This window comes from Lytechinus variegatus, chromosome 14, assembly GCF_018143015.1.
Source record: "Lytechinus variegatus isolate NC3 chromosome 14, Lvar_3.0, whole genome shotgun sequence".
In the NCBI taxonomy this organism is placed as follows: Eukaryota; Metazoa; Echinodermata; class Echinoidea; order Temnopleuroida; family Toxopneustidae; genus Lytechinus; species Lytechinus variegatus.
This window is the reverse complement of record NC_054753.1, coordinates 3,360,131-3,386,861: the sequence shown is the minus strand read 5'-3', so window position 1 is coordinate 3,386,861 and position 26,731 is coordinate 3,360,131. Positions and strand designations below refer to the sequence as shown.

Sequence of the window (26,731 nt, the reverse complement as noted above, 5' to 3'; positions counted from 1 at the left end):
AGAGGGTGTTTCATAAAGCTGCTCGTAAAAAAGATAATAGCGACTTTAAGAACGCCTGGTGATCCTTTATTTTGGTAAATGGTATACACCATTGGTGATGCTTTATCGCGTAAGAAAGGTTCACCAGTCGTTCTTAAAGTAGCTCTTAACTTACGAACAGCTTTATGAACCAGTCCCCTGGTCTTATATGAATACCCCGACACCAATCTGACATTTTTCCCTTTGACATCGAATAGTGTTTTAATATAAACCTACCTCTCACCACTGGTGCCTTCACAAAGCACACTGACAAACTCCATTCCCCTGGAGTCATGCAAAGAGTACCTAGCAAGCACCCCTGAGGGACTCCTACAGCATCGAGGTGGCCTGATCCTAGGGGGCATCAGATGGCTCTCATTGGTGGTGGAGCTACGGATAGCAGCCATGGTACCTGAGGCTAGATCAAACAGACCGGCAGCGGGCTTGGTCACCGTACCCATGATGCCTCGCCCTATTCCCTTCATCAGACCCTGAAGGAAGAAATGCCAAAAGTTGAATATGTATATGATGAAAATGAAGGACAGTGTTACATCAATGCAAATATAGGTATTTCTATATTTAAAATAGTCAAAGTTGTCTGGAATTAAAAACACTACCATACCTGGAAAGGAGGCAGAGTGCCTCCATTGACAAAATTTTTATGAACTCTTTTGCTTGTCAGTATATTTTGTTTGCTAAAGTGCTGACGAAACATGCCGCGTGACCTTGACATTTTTTTTGTTAGTCATCAGAAATTGTTTGCCGCCCCCAACCGACAGATGTTTTGCCAATGATCAAAAATAGTATTTATTTGTAAAAGTACTCAAATATAGTAGTTGCTAGAAAAGACAGGTCTAAATATCTTATCATTTCCTATCAGTATACTAAGTTTACAACCCATTTTTCTGAAATGATATCACTGTTCCCATAGACACACTCGCACACACGAAAGCTCTTATCCTTACCTCTACACCATCTTCTGAAGCACCTTTGTATGTCTGTGTGAACATGCTTGTCAATCCCCCAACCACTCCAAACGCAAAACCTTTGACACCGGCAGTCAGGTGACCAGAGCTGGTTCCATCGTGCGTCTCTCGGATCACGTTCCTCATCTCCTGATGTCGGTTGTCAAAAGTTGCCGTGCCGATCCCGTCAGATATTGTTCCAGTTACCTGAAGAATGCAAAATCATTGACAACTTGTGTACTGTATGAGATCTTCTTTAACTCACAAACATGCTACGCTTCTGCATGTTATATATATCACCGATGGCTATCTGCTGTCACACATGGCCACGCCGTTTCCATAAGAGATCGTCATGGTTACCTGAGAAAATTATGTACATGTACATTATCCAAAACTCATGGGAGATTTTTTAGATTTTCATTGAGCATATCATAAGCTTTCAAATGATGTAACTTTTCAATATTGATAAATAACAGCTCACAAGAGCTTGATTGAATGCAGCTGAAATTCAGCAAGCTCTTAAAAAAATTCAGGAGAAAACAAAGTTTGAAGTTTGTGATCACTCAAGCATGAGATCATGTGCACACTGTGCAAATCTAAACTTCCTAGTCTAAAAATATGGTGTCAAAGAAACTGGTGTATCTTTTGTTTTATTCAACTTTACAGTTTCCACAGTTTCCAATTTGGGCGGTATGAAGAAGAACCATTCCTCTTTCAGATAATTCTGTTATCTGATTTTTAAAGACTAAATTATTATCTGGGCTATTTGATGAGGCTGGTCACATTTAGTGATGAAATATTTGTGGTATAATAAATTATAAATGAATGAATGAATAAATGCATGTAAATAAAAAAATACCTTTGCAGCTGTATTTGACATGCCATGAGTCACATTCTTGACAAGCCCAGTCACACTGCCTTCTAGAACCAGTTCCTTCAGACCATCCTTGAAGTCTTGAAGCAGACCAATAGGGTTTCCCAAGAAGTCTACAGAACCTAGGATCTTCACTGCTTGACTCTTGAGCTCCTGAATACATTAAACAAATATATCAATGATTCAGCTTCCTTTTTGTGTTCAATAAGCAAGTGATGCCAAACAACAATAGTAACAATAGGGCAAGTTGAGGTAAGTTGAGCTACCACCCCCAGACCGATAATGAATGTCTTTGTGACCCATTGCATAACCTCTTACCCCACCACATTGTTTTCAATGTTAATGCAGTCATGTAGTATGATAGAGGTCAAAGCTTGAATACACTAATTCTCTTGAGAATTCTACAACCAAACAAAGTAGTCTGTAAATTTGTTCTTACAATTTTATTCCCAAAGTAAATTCTATTCCACAAACATTTATCTCTAGGAAACTAAATGCATTTGCATATCTATAAAAAAAAAAAGGGCACAATGCAGCCCCACCTACTCACCTCTGTGTAATGTTTGACGATAGAGTCCAAGAGAAACTCTTGGGTCTCGAATGGATGTAGCCTTGTAAACGGATCGAGTGATACGGGAGCTTCTTCAAACTGGATCAAGAATAGTCTCATTCCAGTCTTGAGTTGATTAAGGTCTTTGGGAATCTTGATAGAGGTGTACATGCTGAGACGGAAGTCTGTGGCGTGGATCTTGAGGGTCTCAAAGAAGTAGCGTTTCATTGGTTGGTTATTATCTCGTGGACTGCATCAAGGGATAAAGACAACAGAAAGACTAACGATAAATGCCAGTTGTGGCAATGCATTAAAAAAAAGGGTGTACAGAATCCAATAAAACGACCACCCAAGTGTCTGTTTGTATGTGCCAAAGGATTCTCAAGAAATTGTGTAACTGCTGATTAATTAGCAAAACATAGTACGATATTCAATCCAATTGTCAGGTATTTTTAAATGATAGTACTGTCCCACATATGCTTATCTGTGTTGGTGATCTTCAGCATGATCATTTTTCAGCTTAGGTAATGATGAATAGTTTACTGATCGTGAGGATAATGTCAATAATTGCATCAAATATTAACAAACCTGATGGTTTCATAATGTGTCTCGTCCGTGGTTTCCGTGGTGATGTCTGGTTGAGAGATTTCACTCATTTGTAGTAACTTGAGAAGAAGTAGCTCTTCTACATTCAAAGTCATCTTACTAACTGTCAGGACCAATCTCTGAAATTCACAAAGAGACAATCCCTCATATATCTACTCCGATGACACTGGAACTTAAAAAGCACACTCAAAACAAAATGAGACTGTGTCTAAAGTTTTTAAAGAAAATCAATACTATGAATCATATTTGAAAGTTACAAAATTGTTTGGACAGTTACATCACTTGTCATCAATTGATTGTTTACAACAACTTTAGTGAATCAGGTTTGGTGCCGTCACTCAATATTATTGTCATAAAGACCTTTAAAACACTTTTCATACAAATTTCATGATAGCACAGTATTTTTAATTAAAGTTGATGGAAATAAAAAAAGACAAAATTATAAATTCCATAATACTGATTACATCCTCCATATATAGCATGCATTATTTCAATGAACAAATCATTATCATTATTGTGTGTTTCATACAAACAACATGCATGAACCAAAGCAACTTATGCTATTACAAGAACAATGATTATATCATTTTTTATTGTTCTGTACAATCTGTATCTGGTTGGTGAGAAACTGATATTACCTTGTAGATTTCTACAGTTGGGGAACCCCCGATTTGCTTGGTAGCTACAAGGCTGAGAGCTGCGCGACCTTCTTTATCTGAGGCAAACAACATGACAGGCTTCTGAGCTTGAGAAAGCTGGTTGTCAATCTATAATGGAAAGAGAAATGTTGAAAAAAATATTGGATGATTATCTTATATTATTGAAATAAAATACTATGTTGTATTTTATGAGCCTAACAATAATTTGTCACATCATCATGAATATTTAATTTGGACACCATCATCTTACTCAATATCATCAATATCCATCATCATAATCATCATTGCCCTTCTCATCATTATCACTACCACCACCATCACCACAAGCCCCATCATCACTTGCATCATATCATCGTCGTGATCATCATCATAACAAAAATGGGATCATGATTTAATTATGACCATCAAGAATTGATGGTGTCCCCAACTATGATCATCATCACCCCTGTTATTTAGATAGCCATCGTCATCATCACCACCACTATCATCACAATCATCAACATCACCACAATCATCGCCGTCGTCATCGTCATCACCACGACCACCACCATCATCATCACCACTATCATCATCATCAACATCATCATCACCATCATCAACATCACCTCTATTATCATCATCATCATCATCACCATCACCCCCACCATCATCATCATCATCACCATCATCATCACCATCATCATCACCATCATCATCATCATCATCATCATCATCATCACCATCATCATCATCATCATCACCATCATCATCATCATCACCATCACCATCACCATCATCATCATCACCATCACCATCATCATCATCACCATCACCATCATCATCATCATCACCATCATCATCATCATCACCATCATCACCATCATCATCATCATCACCATCACCATCATCATCATCACCATCATCATCACCATCATCATCATCATCTTCATCACCATCATCATCACCATCATCATCACCATCATCATCATCATCATCATCACCATCATCATCACCATCATCATCATCTTCATCACCATCATCATCATCATCTTCATCACCACAACAGCCTCCATCACCATCACCATCAAGATCATCGACAGCCTAACCTGAACTTTACAGACGCTAGCATTAAGATCAGCTTCCTTGCTTGTCTGTATGTAGTGGACATCAATGCCGGTCAGGGTGATATACGTCAACTCCTCAGGAGCTCTGTTGACCAGAGAGACGCCGACACCTTCCTTCAGCCACAAGGCAATCTATGAAAGAAAACATCAGTAGCACAAGTATTATCAAACAATGCACCGATTAGATTACTGAAAACATTCACCCGATCGGTGTCTACATGAGAAAAAAAATCTGTTTTTTTTTCCAGAATCACATCATTTTCCTTTTTTGGAGGCAAACTTTCAAAGGTCTGACAAAGCTTAAAACCTCACAAGCGAACTCTCACTGAAATCAGGTAAATTTTTATGATTGTGGAAAGGGTCATGTTTTCTTAATGTACTTTCTACTTTAAATGGATTGATAAATTAAAGCTAAGGACCTAGGGAAAATTCACTAAAGATTTACAATTATTGAAACTCTGCATTATGGGAAGTAATAACTGAATTTTAATGGATTTCTAAATAACATCATTATGATATTTTACAAAGAGAATCCCTGCTCTTTCTAGCAAAGAATACACAACAGGGATAGCATTGGTCACCTTGTGATGGAGGGTCACAAGCATCCCCCTTACCTCTAGTTCTTTTCCTTTCTTAGAACTGCACCCTTCTTGATTCTGACTCTCCGTTGTGACCTTTGACATCCGAGCCTTGACATCTACCATCTCAAACTTCTCGACCGAGGAACCCGGGATGACAATGGGTGGTTTCTTGGGAACAGACTGTGACAAAGAAAGGAAGAAGAATAATACTCAACAACACAACCTTCGTGATAAATATGTGCATAGATTTCAGTCAATCAGATCACAATTATTTTTCACACATTCTAGAATATCTCCTTTATACCTTGAACCTTGGAGGAATAATTCCTGAAGCAGCTCTTCCCAGCTAAACTGGGATGGGATGTGCTGTGACAGAAGGTGGTGCCTGTACAAGAGACGTCTAGAAATGTACATAAGACTACAGTTCTGTTGAATATTGTCACCGATGTATACACACTTTCATGCAGCCCAGTTACTACTATTGATAAGCTCTTAACTGATCAAGTTACAATGAATTTTCATACATTTACTGAACCTCCTCATCAAATCTAATTTGAGCCTTCCACATGTATGTGATTATCGATATAGACCTTTTGTTTTCTGTGACGAGCCATGTGGACGTACGAGATTAAGAAATTTTGGGAGCGCTGCGCATGCACAAAATAATCTGTGACGAGCCGTCTCGTTCACTGCCCAAATCGGTGACTCGTATTTGAGAGTTTTGACTTTCGGCGTCATAGTGCTCGAACGAGCGCTACATGTAGTTCATACATGACGTCATCCAAGCTTAGCAAAAATGAATGAAGCCGCATCAACATTTGAGTTTTGGTGATTCAGCAGGGCTCGTAAGCTGCAAATTACTGCTTGTTACAAGCTTTTCCATTACATTTAGTGTGTCATATTTTCAGACCCTAAATATCCGATAGGTAATTGATGTTCTAATTCCAAACAACTGTGTTTTTTTGTCTTTTTGCACAAGAGTGCAAATGTTGCACCCACAGTCGCCCCACTAGTTTGTAGCGTGATGCTAAGCCTGATTCTCCGGCCAATCATCGGCCCACAGTCCGCTCGTTATTACACTGGCATGTGCTGTGGCCTGGTATGGGTACGTTGACTTAAATGGAAACTGTTTTCTTCATCAATGTACGAATGTGATACTGAACGTGCGGTGTCACCACTTCCGGTGAACTAGGAATACGTTGCAGTCGCAGATAATCGAAAGCTTATTGACATTGTATCAACTCATATATGCGACCTCTACAAATGCACGCAATATTACAATCCTGCTGACTATTGTCACGGGTGTACACAGATCTTCATGCAGCCCAGTAAGAATTCCTGAAAAACTCTCGACCGATCAAACTTTGTTCATACATTTTATGACCTCCCTTATCAACTAAAGCATGAGCCATCTACGTGGGACTACACTGCAGTTCTGTTGGATGCTGTTACTGATGTACAGGAATCTCGTTGGTCCATCAGCCATGGTCTTGACACTTTGGTTATCTGATCCTGGTAAGTTCTTCTGACTGGTGATGAGTCGTTAGCCCTCTACAAATGCACATACATGTAAGACTTTATGTTCTTACCTCTTGGATGCTCTCAAGGACATAAAGGACTCTTGTTGGTCCATGACCTTGACCTTAAGATTACCTTATCCTGGTAAGTTCTGTCAGGTGATGACCCATGAGCCCCCTCAAAATGAACATAAATCTACACTTACTAACCTCTTGGAAGTTGTGACTGACATACTTGTAAAGAACTCTCAACCATCGGCTGTGACCTTGAAACCAAGGTTACTGGATCCTGTTACATGTACATGTGTAGGTTCTTCTGTCTGTAGAGGAACCGTAGGCCCTCTAAAAATGTACCCATGTCTACATATTCTAACCTCTTGCATACTCCCACAGACGTCAAGGACTCTTATGGTCCATGACCTTGACACTGAGATTACCTTTTCCTGGTCGGTTCTACTGTCTGTAGATGAACCATGAGCCCTCAACAAATGTACAAAAGACTACATGTACTTACCTGCTGAATGTTATCACTGATATAGAGGACTCTCGTTGGTCCATCGGCCATGACCTTGACACTGAGGTTGCCGGATCCTGGAAGGTTCTTCTGTCGGGTGATGACCTGTTCTAAAGGAATCTCTTCTTGAGACATGTCCAATCTGCCACCAGGAACAAGGATGAGCTCACTCCCTACATACAATGACAATAGGGATATCTATGAGTTATAGACTTTTGCTGAGAAAATTTCCCCATCCTATTAGCTAGTTTATGAAGAGGAGAAAGGGGTAGGAGTAGGAGGGGATAGGAGGAAAAGGAAAAGAATAAAGGAGAAGGACAAGTAGGAGGAAGAAAAAGACAAGGATAAGAGAGTGAGAAAAAAGTTGGAAAATGAGGGGAAGAGGAGAAGGAGGGGGAGGAGGAGGAAAATGGAGAAGAAGAAAGAAAGAAAGAAAGAAAGAAAGAAAGAAAAGGGGAAGGAGGAGGGGAAGAAGAAAGGAGACGGACGAATAAGAAGATAAAGAAAAAAATTAAAAAAACATTTAAAACTAACCTTCCTTGAGGCTTAGAAGACCAAACTTTGGCTGGACGACATAATTCTTATCTTGACATCTCAGTCGTCCATCCTGTAATTAAGAACATCAAAACCAATTTTCACCAACAACCATGTAATTTACCAATATGTATCCTCAATACATGAAAGCGAGCAGTACATGTAGACATTACAAGGCTTTTTAAATAATATGTTTGGATAAGATTAAATGGGATATGAATGTTGAAACAAATTGTATGATGGCACCCTATGCCTGCACACCTAAAAAAGAATAAAAAACAAACCTAACTTTTCATAAATAAATCCCACTAAAACTTAATTTGATGTATTGCTTCTTATATCCAGAAGAGTAAGTTGGCAAAAAAAAACAACAGTATAGCAAAATACATGTTAAATATTTTTTCAAAGAAATGGTAGCGAGGGTCGTAAAGCAGATTAAAAAATACCTTTCCAAAATACCAGGTCTGGGTGTTCTGCCTGGTCTTGTCTGGTTTTCTTAGCTTCAAGATCATCTCATCTTGTGATGCAAACTGACCACTGACGATGTCCAGAACCAGACCATTACTGGTCAAGCTACCCCTCCTCTGACTAGGATCCCTAGGGGCAGTGAAGGCTTCGTTCTGAAGCAGACCGGTCGACGTCATCCTCCATAACTGACTCCTCTTGCCAGGCTCCTATCAAGGACATTAACAGAGAAACGAAAAGTCAATGAACCACATGATCATTGTAGGTTTGCACAAAGATACTACAAGGGGAAGATCGGACAGAACATAGACCGCGTTATGAAACACTCGAGGACAGCGCCCCACAGCGTTGAGGAAGTAACAACCTTTTTTTACCTTTGCATATCGCGAGATGGTTGTGTACAAAACATATGAGAGAGATGGTGAAGGGGTGAAGGAATAGATGATTTTTCATTCAATTTTTTTTCTTAAATCAAAGATGAATATATTTCAGAGGTTTCTGAGTAATAAGAGGTGGAATTATTCCCATGCACCACCCTTGAACCCTCTCCAAAGTCCCCTCTCTCATTTTCCCTATATGTTTTATATGCAGTCGCATGCCAATGTACCATGGTTTACTTACTCAACGCTGTTGGGCACCCTTCCCCAAGAGTATTTTTCGGGCGTTTGGGAGCATTTCAAAAAATCAACAAAGTGTCCGATCTTCCCCTTGTAGTATCATTGGTTTGCATGGTGGAGTTTATAACATGGAGAAGGTTTACGGTTCACCATGTGTAATATGAAGAAGGGAAGAAAATACAGGCAGAAAAATTGAAATGGAAAGACGAGAAAGGATAAAAAGAGGAAATTAGAGGTATTCTTTTCTTAAAAGTGAATGAAGTCTTGAAAAAGACTGTACACCAGAGTAGCGGTCTGAGATGAGCTGAATATGGCTTGAGTAGCGATTGTTTGAGTAGTAGCAGAATGAAGTGAAGAGAGATTACTCGACGTTTCAGGCATGTTGACTGCCTGTCTCCAGGAGTGAAGGATGCTATATTCTGTAACTAATTGAATGTTGAAGAAATCCAGCTAGAGGTGCAAAGAATATGGAGATAACAAGTTTTAAAGTTTGGAGTTCATTCAAGCATGAGATGTGCACACTGTGTAATCTCAATAATCTGTATGAAACTTCCAACCTGTCCAGGAATGAGTTAAAATCACTCGTCTTTCATTCAACTTCACAGATACAAATTTCGACAGTATGAAGACAAAAAAAATAGTGTGGAGCATTGTAGCCCAGTGGATTAGTCTCTGGACTTTGAAACAGAGGGTCGTGGGTTCGAATCCCAGCCATGGCATTATTTCCTTCAGCAAGAAACTGATCCATAATGTGCTGCACTCAACCCAGGTGAGGTAAATGGGTACCGGTAGGAAGTAATTCCTCAAGAAGCTGTGTGCGCTGTAAACGCCTACATGTAGCTTAGCCGGGTAATATAGACGCGCCTTGAGCACCTAACAAGGTGGATATGTGCGCGATATGAATACCCTATATTATTACTATTATTAAAAAAATCACCCTCTGAGATAAGCTTATTTTTCTAATTTTTACTTTTTGAAGACCAAATTATTGTCTCTGCTATTTGCAGAGAACATTCTCTGGTTACTTATTGTTGGTTTGGGGTTGCCGAAACACAAATGAAACCATGCTCACCTTCTTCCTGAGAACAACGGGTGAGTCAGCATGAGGAACATCAAAGACAAGCTGAGCCGATGACCAGAAATTCTTATTAGATGAAGACTCTCCAAATGAACCTGTATTTGGTGCTCTGAAATAGGAAAATATCATCAATACTCCTTGATACTCTTACCCTCCTTTATATTCTTCCTATATTTCCAATATACACAATACATGTACCTCTCTTAATGTGATTGGTTCCCAAATTTCCTGCCAGGAGATAAAGATAAACTTGAATTTGTAAACAAATTCAAATTCTTTACATTTTCAAAGTAAAATGATGCTTAGTAGGGCGAAAAATACCTTTTCTTCTCTAATTTGTTTTTTTCACGTATTTTATCATGAAAAAGCGTACTGCAGTATTTTAAATTGATTATCATACTACTTGGCAGCTCTGCATCCTTATACATGTACCCAATTTGTTACCCCTTATACCGGTATCATTACCCCTCCCCAATACCAGCAATCCTTTGAATGTCGAGTCCATAGCAATGTAGATGAAGTTCTCATAATAGAGATGGTTTCCTTCTTCGAGCTTGTCTAGGTTATACAATCTTGGTCATCCTTATACCCAATTTGTTACCCCTTATACCGATATCATTACCCCTCCCCAACACCAGCAATCCTTTGTATTTACCCTTTGAATGTGGAGTCCATAGCAATGTAGATGAAGTTCTCATAATAGAGATGGTTTCCTTCTTCTAGCTTGTCTAGATTATACACACATCTTGGTCATCCTTATACCCAATTTGTTACCCCTTATACCGGTATCATTACCCCTCCCCAATACCAGCAATCCTTTGAATGTCGAGTCCATAGCAATGTAGATGAATTTCTCATAATATAGGTGGTTCCCTTCTTCAAGCTTGTCTAGGTTATACAATCTTGGTCATCCTTATACCCAATTTGTTACCCCTTATACCGATATCATTACCCCTCCCCAATACCAGCAATCCTTTGTATTTACCCTTTGAATGTGGAGTCCATAGCAATGTAGATGAAGTTCTCATAATAGAGATGGTTTCCTTCCTCTAGCTTGTCTAGGTCATACACACTTTTTGGTGATCTTTAAGACTTTATATACCCACTTATCCTCACCCTTTATACCGGTATCATTACCCCTCTCCAATACCAGCAATCCTTTGTATTTACCCTTTGAATGTGGAGTCCATAGCAATGTAGATGAAGTTCTCATAATATAGGTGGTTTCCTTCCTCTAGCTTGTCTAGGTTATACACACTACTGGATCCTCCCTTCACCTCACAAACCATATGAGGGTGAAGAATCGGCTCGTCCCATGCATAGGGAACTGTCAACAGTAAAGAAGAATAAATGCTTGTTAATGGGTTCATTTTCCTTTACAGGAAGTTTAATCCATTGTAATGTCACAGAAGTAGCATTGTCTTGGGGTTTTGGGGGTTATATATTCAGAATGACGATATAGTCAGGTCCAGATTTTAAAAAATGTGCTCAGAAAAAGTGCTTTAGGCATTTTGTGTTAATGCTGATTTATCAATTGTTTTAAGGTAATTCAGGGGTGCTGAATCCAAAAATGCTGTTTGCCAAACTTGATTCCGACGTTTTCACCCTCAAATTGGCAAAAAACAAAATGGCGGCATATTTAATGCAGTTTCCCATATTAAACGATCTTTATGGGTGATTATATTTCAGTAATTGGGATCTATGCGTTATTTTTTATACCTGGGGTTGCAAACATAATGTGTCCGATTGATTTGTCAGCCATCTTTAATTCCAAGATGGCTGCCATGATTCACAACTGCTGATTGATATTAAATAATTTGGCCAAATGTTTGATAATTTGGGGGCGATGATGGAATATTTACATTGTGATATCTTTAACGTTTCCGCCATTTTGCCTTGCCTGCATAGCAGAAGCAAGACATGGACGTCGCTTTTCCGATGGCGGCGATGACCATGGCGGCGGCGAAATCAACATCGAATCTTCACTGAGGTTATGATTTTGAAATCTCATAACTTTTAGGGTATAGTTGTCTATTTCATGAAACTTAGGCATGTTAGGATTAAACAAAATATATTGAGACAGGTTTTATAGTTAGAGAAGGTCGTCAAGTTTACATGGAAATAAAGCATGGCGTCCACAACGGCAGGCGTTGTACCATCAAACCCAAAAATAAAGTAAATCCTCAAAATCGAAATCAAATTCATCAAAAGGCTTTCAAGGCAAATAATGAATCAGGACAGGTTTACAAGATAGTCAGTGAGTGTGTCAGAGAATCCAGAGTCAGAGAAAATGACGTCAATAATGGACGTCAGGACGTTACGGTAACTTTGAAATGGTCCAAATTCATTATACATGTATATACACCTGGTAGAAATACCTTTGGGGTCTACCGAGAATAAAATAAATCATATGAAAAAATCATGCTTCCAAAGGGGACAAATTATATTGGAAAAATTTCAAGGTTTATCAGTTGTGCAGTTTTGCAAAAAAATGATGACCTAAAAATAGTTATTTAAAAAAAATCTGGATGCAAAGTGCATACACTATCTACCTAGAAACATTTTTGTGTCTTTCTCACGATTTCAAGGTTCAAATAATATAAGTGAAGACGAATTACATGGATACACCATTGTCCATTTTGTAGAAAATTGAAGAACGCTCCAAAAGTTACATTCCAATTGGCCACCATTGATACAAAAACGACAATACTTCATATCTCATCTAGTGCCACTATTTTGGTGTGTCTGTTTAAGAATCGTGAAAATACGTTTTACAAGAATTTGTGACTTTATTAGATGGTGATGCAACAATAAATAAATATCAGAAAAACAAATTCTAAAAACTAACGTACACTTACACCTAAAAAGTTCCATAATTCACTGATAATTTCAAGACATGTCATTTATGTGCTTAGGACTATCCTATGGTTTCAAGATTACGGGACATCAGTCATTTTTGACTTTTTACGACTGACCATCCTTTTTATTTGTCCCGATTTATTATTGCAGCCTTCAAACCACAAAGTGTAGATTTTGTTCACCTAATTTTGAATGTGTTTAGGTGATGGAAGTCGTTTTAGACTCATTTTGAAAGCGATCTTTAAATAATAGGTAAAATGGGCAGCTTCATACCATTGTAAATTATAAAAAAAGTAATATTTAAACCTTGAAACCATAGTGTAGACAACAAAATCATATCTCCCAGATGGATTCTAAATAGATTATGCCAGTTTTTAAGTATCAGCAGCCATTTTAGACTCCTTAATTGGAAGCCATCTTGGAGTTTAGACATACGGGACCATTGATTGCCCTTGTAACTTATCCTAATGTATTACTTGACCATCTAAATCAAGGTTTAGACAACATAATCATACACCCCAGGCGGACATTATACAAACTATGTCAGCTTTTTAGGTAACAATAGCCATTTTAGACTCCAATTTCGGAAGCCTTTTTGAATTCCTGGACATGCTGGACCTCTGACTGTCCATGTAACTTGTCGTAATTTATTACATGACCCTTTAAACCATGGGTTGAACACCAAAATCATATACCCCAGGCTGATATTAAACAAACTATATCATTTTTTTCGGTAAGAAAGGCCTATATAGACTCAATTTTTGGAAGCCATTATGGATTTTTGGACATAATGGAACCAGTAACTGTCCTTGTAACTTGTCCCAATCTAATACTTGACCCTTTAAACCATGTGTTATACTAAAAAATCATATTCTCCACGCGGTTATCAAACAAACTATGTCGGTTTGTAGTTAATGACAGTCATTTTATTTTCCATTTTTGCACACCATCTTGGATTTTTGGACATGGAGGACCATATCATCTTTGTTACTTGTCCCAACGTATTTCTTGATCCATGAAACAACGGGTTAGACACCAACATCATATCCACAAAGCAGATATTAAACAAACTATTTCGGATTTTAGGGTTTTTAGATAAAAACAGCTATTTCAGACTCCTATTTTGAAAGCCATCTTGGATTTTTGGACATAGTGGAGCGCTGACTGTCCTTGTAACTTGTCCCGGTTTACTTCTTGACCCTTGCATATCACCAATGAATAAAACCCAAATAAAAGACCCTAAAATAGGTAATAGATGAATTGCGAATTTTTAAGATATGGCAACCATTTTTACGCAATCTTCGATTTTCAGGCACCCTGGGGTGCTTATGTTTACTCTTTCCTTTTACCCCCTACACCATTGAATGCATGTATGCACCGAAAAATTGTCTAGGGTAGAGAAACTGCCGGTTATTTTAATTTTCAGCTGATGGCGGCCATCTTAGACGCCATCTTGAAAATAACCACTTTTCCGGATCCGGATTTTGGTGAATTTTTAGTATGTTATTCCTGAGATCAAATAATACCAAAAATCGTTGACAAACATTTTTGTTCCACGTTTTGGGGGTCAGAATAGAGTAAAAATGGGTGTAGAATGACGGCCATATTGTTTTTGCCAATTTGAGGATTTTAACATCAAAATCAAGGTTGGCAAACAGCAAATTTGGATTCAGCGCCCTCAAATTATGCTAAAACACTTCTAAAGTCAGCATTAACACGATTTGCCTAAGGCAGTCTACTTTTCTCAAATCTGGACCTGACTAATATTCCATTTCAAATAGTGCTTAACCTTAATCAATGGTGTAAAGAAAATTTACACCAAAAATTAGCAATCTACGAGCTTTTTATAGTGAATTAGAGCAAAAAGTATGATTAATGCATACATTAGTATAATTAATTCATGTAACACAACATATGATGATTTCTGAAAAAGTAACCATACAGCCTTGTAGATTACATCTCATACTATTATCATGCCAACTTTTACAGCGTTTGCGCGATTTACGGCCGAGATCTCAAGGAGGGGGGTTGACCCCCGGTCAAAGAACACCAAAAAGCCTGGGGCCCGTAACACAAAACTTAGCAATGATCGTAGAACATTTTTCTACTACTGATTGCATTGACTACAATGTACAATCAATCGTAAAAATCAAGCGTACGATTAAAAGTTAACCTTTGTGTTACGGGACCCTGATCTGGTTAGGGTTAATACATTGGAATGACGCCTTTGAGCACAGATACATTATTGCCCGTCATGAGATCCCGAGTTAAAAACACTGGGGCCTGTTCCGTAAAGAGTTCTTTTAACAACAAATGAAAAATTTCTATGACAAGCGTACTATAAGCCAATCAAGTCAAATGATTTCAGAAGCTTAAAAAAGTAATTGCAAATTTTTCCATCATAGCATGTTTTATGAGATTGGCCCCAGAACTAAAGGGACCAATGTCACAGAAGGACCAGGGGGGTGTTTCACAAAGATTTAACCCTAAATCTCCCGGGGTATTTTGATTCTTGTCATTCCCGGGGGGGGGGGGCCATTATGGCCCCCCCCCCTTAAGATCTCGGCCGCCGATCGCGCGAGCAACGCAAAAATTTGCACGCTGGTAGTGTGCGATGTAATCTACAAGGCTGTATGGTAAAATTTTCCAAAATAATGAGATTTTATTTTATATGAATTAATTATGCTAATTTATGCATAAATCATACTTTTTGCTCTAATTCACTAAATAAAGCTCCTAGAATGCTAATTTTTGGTAAAAATTTTCTTTGTAGCATTCTTAACAATCGTAATTCAAAAAAACTTTGGTTTGGAAATAAATTTCTTATGTATTTTATTGTTTTATGAATTTCTTATGTATTTCTTTGTTTTTTTACTTTTTGTTTATTGTTTTTTCAATGGAAATTGTTCCAGACATAATTCTGATCATAAAAAAGGCAAAATTAATTAAGTTTAATCAGTAAAAGTAGAAATAATGATACATTTATGAATTTTGGCTAAATACGCAATTTGCATTGGATTTTTCGGGTCTGACATGCACTTGCATAATGTTGCGTAATATCTTAACCGCGTACCCGGGCGTCACAACTTTGGTCTCAAAATTTGCGCGAGACTTGAATGTAAAAAGTCAGTGAGCTGCGAGGTGAAAAAATTTCGCGCAGCAGATATATCGCGAAAATTGTTGAGGGGGGGGGCCATAATGGGGCCATAATGGCCCCCCCCCGGGAGAATTAGGGTTAAGCATGACTTAAGTCGCACTTAAATGCCGACGCGTACATGATATGCAACGCGCAATCTTATTGATAGATACGCATTAGTGCGTGTCCTCATGACACGATCTGACCAATGCGGTCAAGCTTTTCATACCGTACGGATCCCGGTATTTAAGTGCGACTCTAAGTCATACTAAAATCTTTGTGAAACACCCCCCTGGACTTGACAAAGTGCACCTTGGCCTTACCCAACTTTGTACACAAAATGCACAAAGCAACTGTTGTTATGTACATTTATCCAACATTCATGACATTTCATCACCATGTAAAAAAATTATACTCGGGGCAATGAGAGCAAATCTGACCAATTAGGATCTTTCTATCTTTTGGCTGAACTCATTTAATAGAATAGAGACTCACCTGACATCTTTGGTCTTAGCATGGTACGAAGGGTTGGATCTGACACTCCCCGTTGGTAGTAGATAATGTCAACCTGATACCAAAAACAAGTTCACACAATCATTATTTGAATAATACAATAATACAAAAGAAATAGTGAGTGTGTGACATCTACCGGTCTAGTGGTTCTGACTCTCGTCTTTCCAACAGAGGGTCGTGTGTTTGAATCTAGCCATGGCGTTTTCCTTCAGCAAAAAATTCATCCACACTGTGCTGCACTCGACCCAGGTGAGGTGAATGGGTAACCAGCAAGATCGTTTCTTTGAATGCATTATGCTGAAAGGCAGCTTCAGCTAAAGCTGGGGAAATCATAATAATAACAATGCGCCTCGGAATTTTTTTATTTCTAGATACTGTAAATGACGCTATACAAATGCCTATTATCATTATTATCTGAATATGTGCATAGAATGCTTTCAAGACATTTCTCTAGTGACAAATGCTAAAAAAAAATATATATTCACATAAAGTCATTCATAAACCTAATCTTCAAACCTATCTTTTAAGATAAATTCCAGTTCTGGTAACGATCTCAAAATGACTTTTTAATGAATCTAATATAATGACCACCAAGTGCCTGCTTGTATGAATAAAAAATATGTGCCAAAGGATTCTGGAAGAAATTGTGTAATTGCTGAGAAATAAGCAAAATAAGCGCGGATTTGGTCGATTCCGTCGGGTCTTTATTCCAGCAATAATAATACTACTACACTGTCCCACGTGTGCCTATCTGTGTTGATGATCTTCAGTTTGAACATTTTTCAGCGTAGATTTCAAGATTTCACAAAGCTCAGTTTATGTAACTGTACCAGATCTAGATCCTCGATGACATACTGACAATTAAGCCTGGTTTTACAGACTTTCTCATGAAATCAGTGTTTACTGCAACTACTGGCATTTCTCTATAACCTTAGTCCTAATTCTCATTTCACTCTGAACCAATATTTCTAAAGGTCATACAAAATAACAACAATTGAGAATCATGTACAGTATAAAAGAACAATCACACTATTTATAAAGCGCAACATATCCATCTCTAAGAGATGCTCAAGGCGCATACAAATAACAAATAACAAAAGAAAAATTAACAAACTAAACATAAGACATGTAAGAATAAAGAACTAGACTGTAAACTGCTGGTATGATTTAGCAGTATGCATTAAGCATCAGGTGAGTTTTAAGTGCTGCCTTAAATGTAGAAAGAGTATTAGCTGTCTGAATAGACAGCGGTAACCTGTTCCACAAAAAAGGTGCAGCAGATGAAAATGCTCTATCCCCCCAACTTCGTTTAGTACGTATTTCTTTGAGCCTTACATTATTTGAAGAACGCAAACCAGAACGACCTGAGGAATGGGTTAACAGAAGCGATGAAATGTAATCAGGAGCTAGATTATTTTGTGCACGATAGGTTAAGAGGAGAATTTTGTAGATTACACATTTAAAAGTATATTTTCAGCAATGTAGGCCTGAGTCATTACGGTAATTAAAAAAAAAAAAATCGCTATTTATAAATGGGGCTTAATTTAAGGTTTAAAAAAAAACCTTCACCAATAGTTGTTAAAATTTCATATTTTTCATCTTTAAATCCATGAAATGGTTATCTGTTTGCCATATTTCCTTAGAATTGTTTTTTTTTACTGGTTTGACATAATCTGAGAGATAATTGTGATTATCCAAAAGATGTTGAAATTTAGAGGGTCTACTGATATTGTATTTCCAAAACAACTACTTGCCCTATCGGGCAACTGACTTTGAGAAATGCTTGCCAGCACGTCATTTTAACTTGCCCCGGCCAAGCGGGTTTGTCGTGCCCTGGTGTTTTTTATGCCTGTAACATTTTTTAAATCAAATTAACATGAACCAGACCTTTATTTTTGAGGAGCGCGATCGCGCCGGCGCTCCTACTGCGCTCCTTAAAAAAAATAAGGAGAGCAAAAAATCGTGCTGATTTTTTTTTTTCAATTTTTTTTTTTTTTTTTTTTTCAGCAGGAGCGTGTATGACATCTTGTAAGTTACGTATTGACGTGCCCCAGGCCTAGTTTCATCACAGATTAATTAATAGCTAACACAGCTATTGCATATATACAATGTTCAGAAAAATCTACAATTTATCATATACGTATTGTAATGAATTGATTTGAGCTCCTCACGGAGAGTGATTCTGAGGAGCTCAATTGAGCTCCTCAAAAAAATAAGGAGAGCGATTTATTGAGCTCCACGAAATTATAAACGTGAAGGTCTGATGAACGTGATCTGCAAGGTAGCTTACCTGTGACATGTTGTCTATCCTGTATGGTGGTGGTAGGTCCGTGGTGTCTGTGAAGATGACATAGAATGTAGCTCCTCTTAAACGTATCTCAACATGGATGATGTTAGTCTGGTTGTTATGACTCCTAGGAACAAAGGATGCATGTAGTAGGGTGATTCAACATGAGAAGAATAGTCAAGTTACTGAAGAATTATAAATAAACAATCACTTTGCTACTTCTGACTTTCAAACTTTTTCGTTTAGATTACGATTTAAAATAAAGGAATCATTTAAACATAGTCAGTATTGCATTATTGGTATTTTTAATGCATGTTTGACATCATTTATTTTCTTGTTATTCCATTCCAAGCTTGAAGAGAATAGTTGGCCAAAATACTTTAGGTAATAGATCAGGCAATTTTTTTTAAATGAAAAATTGGAATTTGAATTGAATTTGAATTTTACCTCATATTGATGTTCAGAGATCCTGGCTGGTCTATGCGTATTCCACCAGACCATCGGCAGCCCTCAAGGTCATGCATACGAACGCACAGTAACTTGTCAAGGTCATCACGAGGCCAGTGAAATATGACCTTTGACCCTGGGGTTATGGCAAGATGATTCTTGGGATTCTTAGGTCCCTGCAGAATGAAAATCACATTAGATATATTTCATTACTAAGAAAATAAAAGACAGGATGCAAGCTTTATATCAGGCTTCCCAGCTTTTCAAAAAGCAACATTCCCTGATGAAGTCTAAAAATTCCCTGATAAGTATTTAAACCCATTCCCAGTTTCGCATGTTTTCTAAGTTGATGCAGTGAATTCCATGTATTTTCAGTATAAAAACAATAATGTTAAACTCGTTAGTACCACCATTACCAGTCATTCAATGGATGTTGTTTTGACATGCAACAAAATATAACAGAGTCTGACTGACTACCATTCTTTCGACTTTGGGGCAGATCAAAGTTCCCTCATTTGAGGCATTTTCCCCTGATTGAGGTATTTTTTATCGAATTCCCTGAATTTTCTCAGACTGGAAAAAGTAAGATACTTTTCCCTGAGTTTCTTGATGGGCTGGGAACCCTCTATATGGAGCATTGTGGTCTGATAGTTCCAACTCTCATTTTTGAAGCAAAGGTTTGTACGTTCAAATCCCAACCATTGTATAATTTTCTTCAAACTAAACCCAGATGAAACACCAATCTTAAAGACATTAAATCATGGTTAACTTCTGAAACTTAATAAAAAAAAAACCTAAAAACATTTCTGTTCAATTTTCCTCTTGAAAAGTGCCTTGAGCACTCAAAGAGTGGCTATGGCGCGGGACAAGTCCAACTTACTATTATTTGAATTATCATTTGAATTATCATTACTTTTTTGGTAGACATACTCAACAAAAGATGAGTGTGTAGACTAAGAAAGGCAATGCAAATGGTCATCCTCACCCCATTATAAAATTATTTTTGTCATTTAAATAAGTGTCAGTCTCCTCTCCTTCAAGTCTGCCATTATCATATTACATTCACTCGTTCATCATGTTCATTGTCTTTTATGCCTTATCTAAAATGTATTTACTTTTAAATGTATAACCGTTTTTAATGCATTTTACTATGTATTTAATAATGTGCCAAAACCAACTTGTAAGCATGATCTTTCCAGCTTTTGCTGTTTTTTCATGTATGATTGTTAACATGTTTGATTATCAATAAAGACCATTTTTGAATTGAATTGAAATACTACAAACAGCTTTATGAAACACCACCTGACTGTATACTAACCAGGCCTGTAGTGAGATGTCTTTGAGCGAAGGCAAGGTGATGGGAGGATCGATTCTCAAGCTGAAACCGAGGTACAAAGGTCACAATCTTGGTTTCAAGGTAGCGTCCTTTACCAGGCCGAACATCGATACCTATGTTGTACACTCTGTAATGTATAACAAAAGGCATTTGGAAATAGAGACTGAAAATATGAACCCCTTTATCTGTCAAAGTCAGAGAAGCATCTTTGCACGGAGTGTTGCAGCGGGAATTTCGCAAGCGGTCTTTCATTACAAATCATCCCACTTCATCGTACAAATTATGCAATTCAGCGCGTGCATGCAGGGCCAAATAATGAACGATGTGTGAGAAGTGCCAATGGAATATACTGCACCAAGGTCCGCAGGACCAAGTGCGGTATATCCATTCGGCAAGTCGAGCACAGAGTTAATTATTTAGGTCCTCTATGCACAAGAATGCATGCATTGATTGTTTTATACAACCCCCCCCCTCCCCCATGTTACTGAATAGCCCCGAATGCTATATTTGATCTAAATTCTGGATAATTCTAGATAATTCCAGACCTCTAACTATCTTGCACGTCCTGACATCAGAGTGCAGGATAGTGCATTTGGTATGACGTTAGAGTGCAGGATAGTGCGTTTGGTCTGACGTTAGAGTGCAGGATAGTGCATTTTGGATGCCATTATAGATCAATTTCCTGAACATCATGTGATCCATTTTGGACCATTCAGATTACAAATCATTCTGGGGACTGGGAGTTGTATTATTACAAAACAATGTTCATGCCAAAATATACAGAACAGACTCTTAACAAGGTACCTCGGATAAACCACTCTATGCATGACTGTTGACCATGCTACCCTGAAACCAAGATATCCAATAATGTCTGTCTTAACATAATTGGCGTGGATTCTCTTAAATCAAAATCAAGCTTTTGAAATTGTTCAAAATCCTACTCATAAGCTTCTGGAAACTGAAAATATTGATCTACAAAGATTTGATTTCAACTTTGATGATAGAGACTCTACATTATTTACACTGAACAATTTGTATGTTTTTAAGGCTGAATAATGATTATAATAATTGTAGAACCCAAGAATAGTAGTGATGCAAACATAATAATAATAATTCAATATTTATATAGCGGCTAACAAAATTTCTCTAAGCGCTTTACATTGCAAAACCTAACTACTTAACTAATAAACTAAACTTACTTACTTACTAACATAACTACCTCACATAACAAAACATCCAACGTAACCTTACATATCTAAAATACTAACTTAACTACGGACATATTAACTGTAAAAAAAATCATACTATCTAAACATGGCTGTAATTACAGAGCAACACCTCATGTTGGAAAAGTGTGGGTTTTTAAATTTTCCTATTAATTAGGAAGAATGTGATGGTAAGTGTCCCAAAAAAAATCATTCTTCAGATTAAATCTGTACTACATATATGTCGATAAAAAAACTCTGCTGAAACACTAATTTAAAAAAATAACGATCATCTTACATGTGAAGCCTGCCTTCATTTTGGAAGAATATGATGGTAAATGGCCACAAAAGAATTACTCTTCAGATGTCCACATCCAAAATACACATACATGTACGCCAAAAAACAGCTGAAACACTTATTACAAAAAAAATCATCTTACATGTGAGGCCTGCCTCCATCTTGGTAGATCCTTAGAGATCGTACTCCTGTACCGCCCTCTAGTGACATACGATGACACCAGTTAGGTCTGCCTTCTAGTCCTATGATACTCTGACCAAGACGCATCACACACCTGGTGATATTAAACACAAACATCATAGGGGCTTAATTGAGGAGAGGAAAAAGGTTTTATGGGAGCCTACAAGAATCATGAATTGATTACAGTTTAATACCAGGTGGGTGTTTCATAAAGCTGTTCGTAAGATAAAAGCAACTTTAAGAACGACTGGTGTTCCTTCGTGTAGTAAATGGGATATTGATTGGCGATGGTCTAGCGCGTAAGAAAGGATCACCAGTCGTTCTTAAAGTCACTCTTAACTTACTAACAGCTTTATGAAATGGCCCCCTGATCTTGGAATTAATCACAAATCTTACAATCAACTATTTCAATCTTGCTTCTCTCATAGAATAATATCATGTCCTTGATGTATTACACACATGATGACATGCACACAGACATAAACAATATCTTTGCTACGATTGTGCAATCAATTATAGCATTTTGTTCCTTTTCTTTCATCATAGAATCAATCAAAAGTCTTGTTACATGTATTCACCAGTTCAGTCTGTCTTATAGTCAAATAATAAATTTAGGTTTCAAGAAATCCTGAATGCTCGCTGGTAAGCAACGAAAGGACTGACAGTTCAAAGTACTCTCAGAGAGAACTCGTAATGAAGATAAATAACTTACCAAATTTTACCAATGCACTGATCAAGTTTTGAACCCGGGTCCCACACATTGTAAGACCACAACTTTACTCAATCCATTGAGCATTGTAATATGCCACGAACATGACTCAATCAATTCAAGCTCCCACAAAGTTACTAGCATCCTTTTGAAAGAAATAGAAATAACGGACTCACATGTTATCCATTTTTCCAGGTTCCTTGTATGAAAACATCAGAGGGGCCACACTCCTAGCTCGCTCGTGCTCATCGTACTGACCAGCTGCGTCGAAATCAGCTCCCTCCTCACGGAATACAAGAGGCAGACCAGATTTATTGATCAGCCAGTAGGATGCCGAAACATACACCTGCAAAAATTGGTAATAATAATTGTAATAGTAGTAGTAGTGTAGTAGTAGTAGTAGAAGTAGTAGTAGTAGTAGTAGTAGTAGTAGTAGTAGTAGTAGTAGTAGTAGTAGTAGTAGTAGTAGTAGAAGTAGTAGTAGTAGTAGTAGTAGTAGTAGTAGTAGTAGTAGTAGTAGTAGTAGTAGAAGTAATAGTAGAAGTAGTAGTAGAAGTAGTAGAAGTAGTAGTAGTAGTAGTAGAAGTAGTAGTAGTAGTAGTAGTAGTAGTAGTAGTAATAGTAGTAGTAGTAGTAGTAGTAGTAGTAGTAGTAGTAGAAGTAATAGTAGTAGAAGTAGTAGTAGTAGTAGTAGTAGTAGTAGTAGTAGTACATGTAGTAATAGTAGTACTAGTAGTAGTAGTAGTAGTAGTAGTAGTAGTAGTAGTAGTAGTAGTAGTAGTAGTAGTAGTAGTAGTAGTAGTAGTAGTAGTAGTAGTAGTAGTAGTAGTAGTAGTAGTAGTAGTAGTAGTAGTACTAGTAGTAGAAGTAGTAGTAGTAGTAACCTCACTGTTACCACCATTGCCAACATTTCTACTACCACTGATTCCAACACCACCATCACCACAACCAACACTACCACCACCACCTCTACCACTACAATTGATATCACTCTTGCCTTGTATTCACCTTGAGTGCTCTACCCGCGACCAGTCCACCCTAGCTATAAGCTTCTTCTCTTCGGGTGTGAATCTCTGAGCTCTATATATCATCGTTTCCAACACCACCACAACCACCACACCACCTCTACACTACAATTGACACCACTATTGCCTTGTATTTACCTTGAGTGCTCTACCAGCGACACACTCTACCCTGACAGCCAGCTGTAAGCTTCTCCTCTTCGGGTGTGAATCTCTGAGCTCTATATAAGCAAATCCGTCATTGTTATGCTTGGCTGGTATGGTGAGGGGTTGTGTGCATTCCCTGAAAGACTCTGTGAAGAACTTGATGTCTTGTGCATGGTCAAGGTCAGCCTGATATAGCATTGAAAACAAAACAAAAACATTAGGGTAGCCAATAAGTGATTGAATAATGTTAAAATAAAACCATCAACTTGTAGAACATGAATACACTACAGATAATCTCAATATTGATCTAATTTGAACAAACCACATTTAACGTTAATCCCTCAAAAGTTTATTTAATCATTTTGACAAGATAACTAGTGATACACACCCCAAGATTGAAGTTGATCCTCACAATTTTAGTCATTGCTACAAAAAAGTATTTCAACATGCAGACCTCTGTAACCAAAAAGAATTAGTAACATTGTCTATCCTATTGGGAAAGGATAAAGTAAAATCTCCTGATGGTTTAAGATTTACGCCAAAAATTACAACTTGACATACAGACAGAAATGACTCTAGTTACCACCTATGGTGGAGGCATTAAAATATAAAGCAAACAAATTTGAAATTGGACTTGAAATGGTGAAGAAGAAATTTTAAAAATGTAAACGGACAACAGACGCCAGACGACGGACGGCACAGCATAAGCTCATTTCGCCCTTCGGGCAGGATGAGCTAAAAATTGTAAACCAAAATGAAATACTGCAAATGAATTATTTCACATACTTACTGTATAGATAGGTTCATCCATTCCAGGTCGGATGCATCCCTGAACCTTGGATCTGACCACTAAGAAGTTAAGTTCCATTGGTAGTAGATTGGTCAGTACCATCGGAGGTAAGATGGTCAAGGTATGACCTGGCTGAGCTGCTAGAGCCTCTGTCTTCTTGGCCTGGGATCGTCGGCCAAGGGCGCCCTTCGATGGGAAAGCTTCATGCTTCACGAACAGACAGAACCTAATGGATATAGAATATATGTTTAGAATGATTTTTTGATCATCATAATCCCTCAGTTATAAAAAGAGTAAAGGCATTGGAAGTGCACTATTCATTTTACATGCAAGAATTTTGAGTTTGCATATGATCAATGCCATAAAATAATCAACCTTTCATATAACCAAACTTTTTTATTCCGAAGATGAGATAGAAGAGATTCTTTGAGCCACTTTTTCAGGACTTTGAAATATCACCAAGACTGCACAGTTTTCACATCTCTTGCTTGGGTGAACCAAAAACTCCAAACCTTTGTTTTCTCTCTTCCCAAGCATTAAATCAAGTAATTGAGTGGGTTATTATTCATCAATATTGAAAAGAAAAATATCATTCTAAAGATTAGGGTACGCTTTTTTCAATCTAAAGATGAATCTCAAAATTCATCTTGGGCGATTAATTGTTGGTCTTGGGATGTTGGGTCACATGATGCATGAATAGGATACAAGCAGAGGTACAGCTACAGGTCCATTTTCATATCAGGGGCCCGTTTCATAAAACATGTCGTGATAATTGGCTACCGAAAAGGAAAAATATCTCAATCTTATTAAGGAGTGTTCCAAACTTTGCTCAGTTAAAATGCAAAACAGATCGCTTTAAAAAAGTGCAATACCACATTTCATGGATTTACTAAATTCTAAATAAATTTTTATTTTCATACCCTTGAAATCAACTCAAATTTTTGCCATTGTTTTAGTCTCCATTTCAATCCAATTGATACTTGAATTTTTAATTGTCTAATATCCATCACTTTTTAATATTGTATTTCTTTTTTTGTTCTATTTTATTATATTTAATGAATTTTTATGTACATTTTTTATCTATGTACATTGTAAATTGTAATTGTTTGCTTTTATCCCTGACTTGTGAACGTTTTATTGTAAACATGTTAATTTTCAGCCTTCTGGCTTTGTAACATGTATTGTTTTTATACGAAATAAACCATGATTGAATTTAATTGAATTGAATTGATATCAAATTTTAAGTAAGTTATAAGCTACTGAAATTCTTCGATATGATTGGCTGATAATACATTCGTTATAGAAATTGTGCACTTGTTATTATAACGAGTATTTATGAAATGGGAACCAGAAGTTTGGAAGGGAATAGGATGGGGTGAATGCGAGCAAAAAAAAATGTCTACTTCATTCTCTTTACTTTCTGACGTATCTGTTCTTAGGATAAGTGTGATGGGAGTGATGTTGGATCGAAGAAAGAGCGTGGTGATCAGCATTAAGTAGCAACCTGTCAGGAAATGTCAAATTTTATTCTATGTTTACAGAGAGTATATTATCTTGAGTAGGACGTCATGATACTGCATGTTATGGTCTTGGATTATCATTGTAAAAAAACATGATCTGGGTCCGTAACACAAAGGTTAGCAATTAATCGTACGCTTGATTTTTATGATTGATTGTACATCGTAGTTAAAGGAATCAATCGTATAAAAATGTTCTACGAT

General features: G+C 37.4%; 1 protein-coding gene across 1 annotated transcript in view; it reads right to left on the bottom strand.

Moving 5' to 3' along the window:
* Nucleotides 1-26,731, bottom strand: part of LOC121428027 (vacuolar protein sorting-associated protein 13D-like) — an 88,137-nt gene that overhangs the window by 12,008 nt on the left and 49,398 nt on the right. The window contains exons 48-68 of the mRNA XM_041624602.1: nucleotides 25,011-25,236; nucleotides 24,215-24,406; nucleotides 23,228-23,397; nucleotides 22,305-22,436; nucleotides 20,642-20,786; nucleotides 19,324-19,499; nucleotides 18,880-19,003; nucleotides 16,572-16,644; nucleotides 11,252-11,408; nucleotides 10,076-10,190; nucleotides 8,368-8,595; nucleotides 7,922-7,994; nucleotides 7,388-7,560; nucleotides 5,390-5,536; nucleotides 4,758-4,907; nucleotides 3,652-3,780; nucleotides 2,996-3,132; nucleotides 2,408-2,657; nucleotides 1,843-2,010; nucleotides 984-1,190; nucleotides 256-509 (exon numbers count right to left, since the gene is read on the bottom strand). Of these exons, the coding sequence (XP_041480536.1) occupies nucleotides 256-509; nucleotides 984-1,190; nucleotides 1,843-2,010; nucleotides 2,408-2,657; nucleotides 2,996-3,132; nucleotides 3,652-3,780; nucleotides 4,758-4,907; nucleotides 5,390-5,536; nucleotides 7,388-7,560; nucleotides 7,922-7,994; nucleotides 8,368-8,595; nucleotides 10,076-10,190; nucleotides 11,252-11,408; nucleotides 16,572-16,644; nucleotides 18,880-19,003; nucleotides 19,324-19,499; nucleotides 20,642-20,786; nucleotides 22,305-22,436; nucleotides 23,228-23,397; nucleotides 24,215-24,406; nucleotides 25,011-25,236 (3,426 nt within the window). The remainder of the gene's footprint in view (nucleotides 1-255; nucleotides 510-983; nucleotides 1,191-1,842; nucleotides 2,011-2,407; nucleotides 2,658-2,995; nucleotides 3,133-3,651; nucleotides 3,781-4,757; nucleotides 4,908-5,389; nucleotides 5,537-7,387; nucleotides 7,561-7,921; nucleotides 7,995-8,367; nucleotides 8,596-10,075; nucleotides 10,191-11,251; nucleotides 11,409-16,571; nucleotides 16,645-18,879; nucleotides 19,004-19,323; nucleotides 19,500-20,641; nucleotides 20,787-22,304; nucleotides 22,437-23,227; nucleotides 23,398-24,214; nucleotides 24,407-25,010; nucleotides 25,237-26,731) is intronic.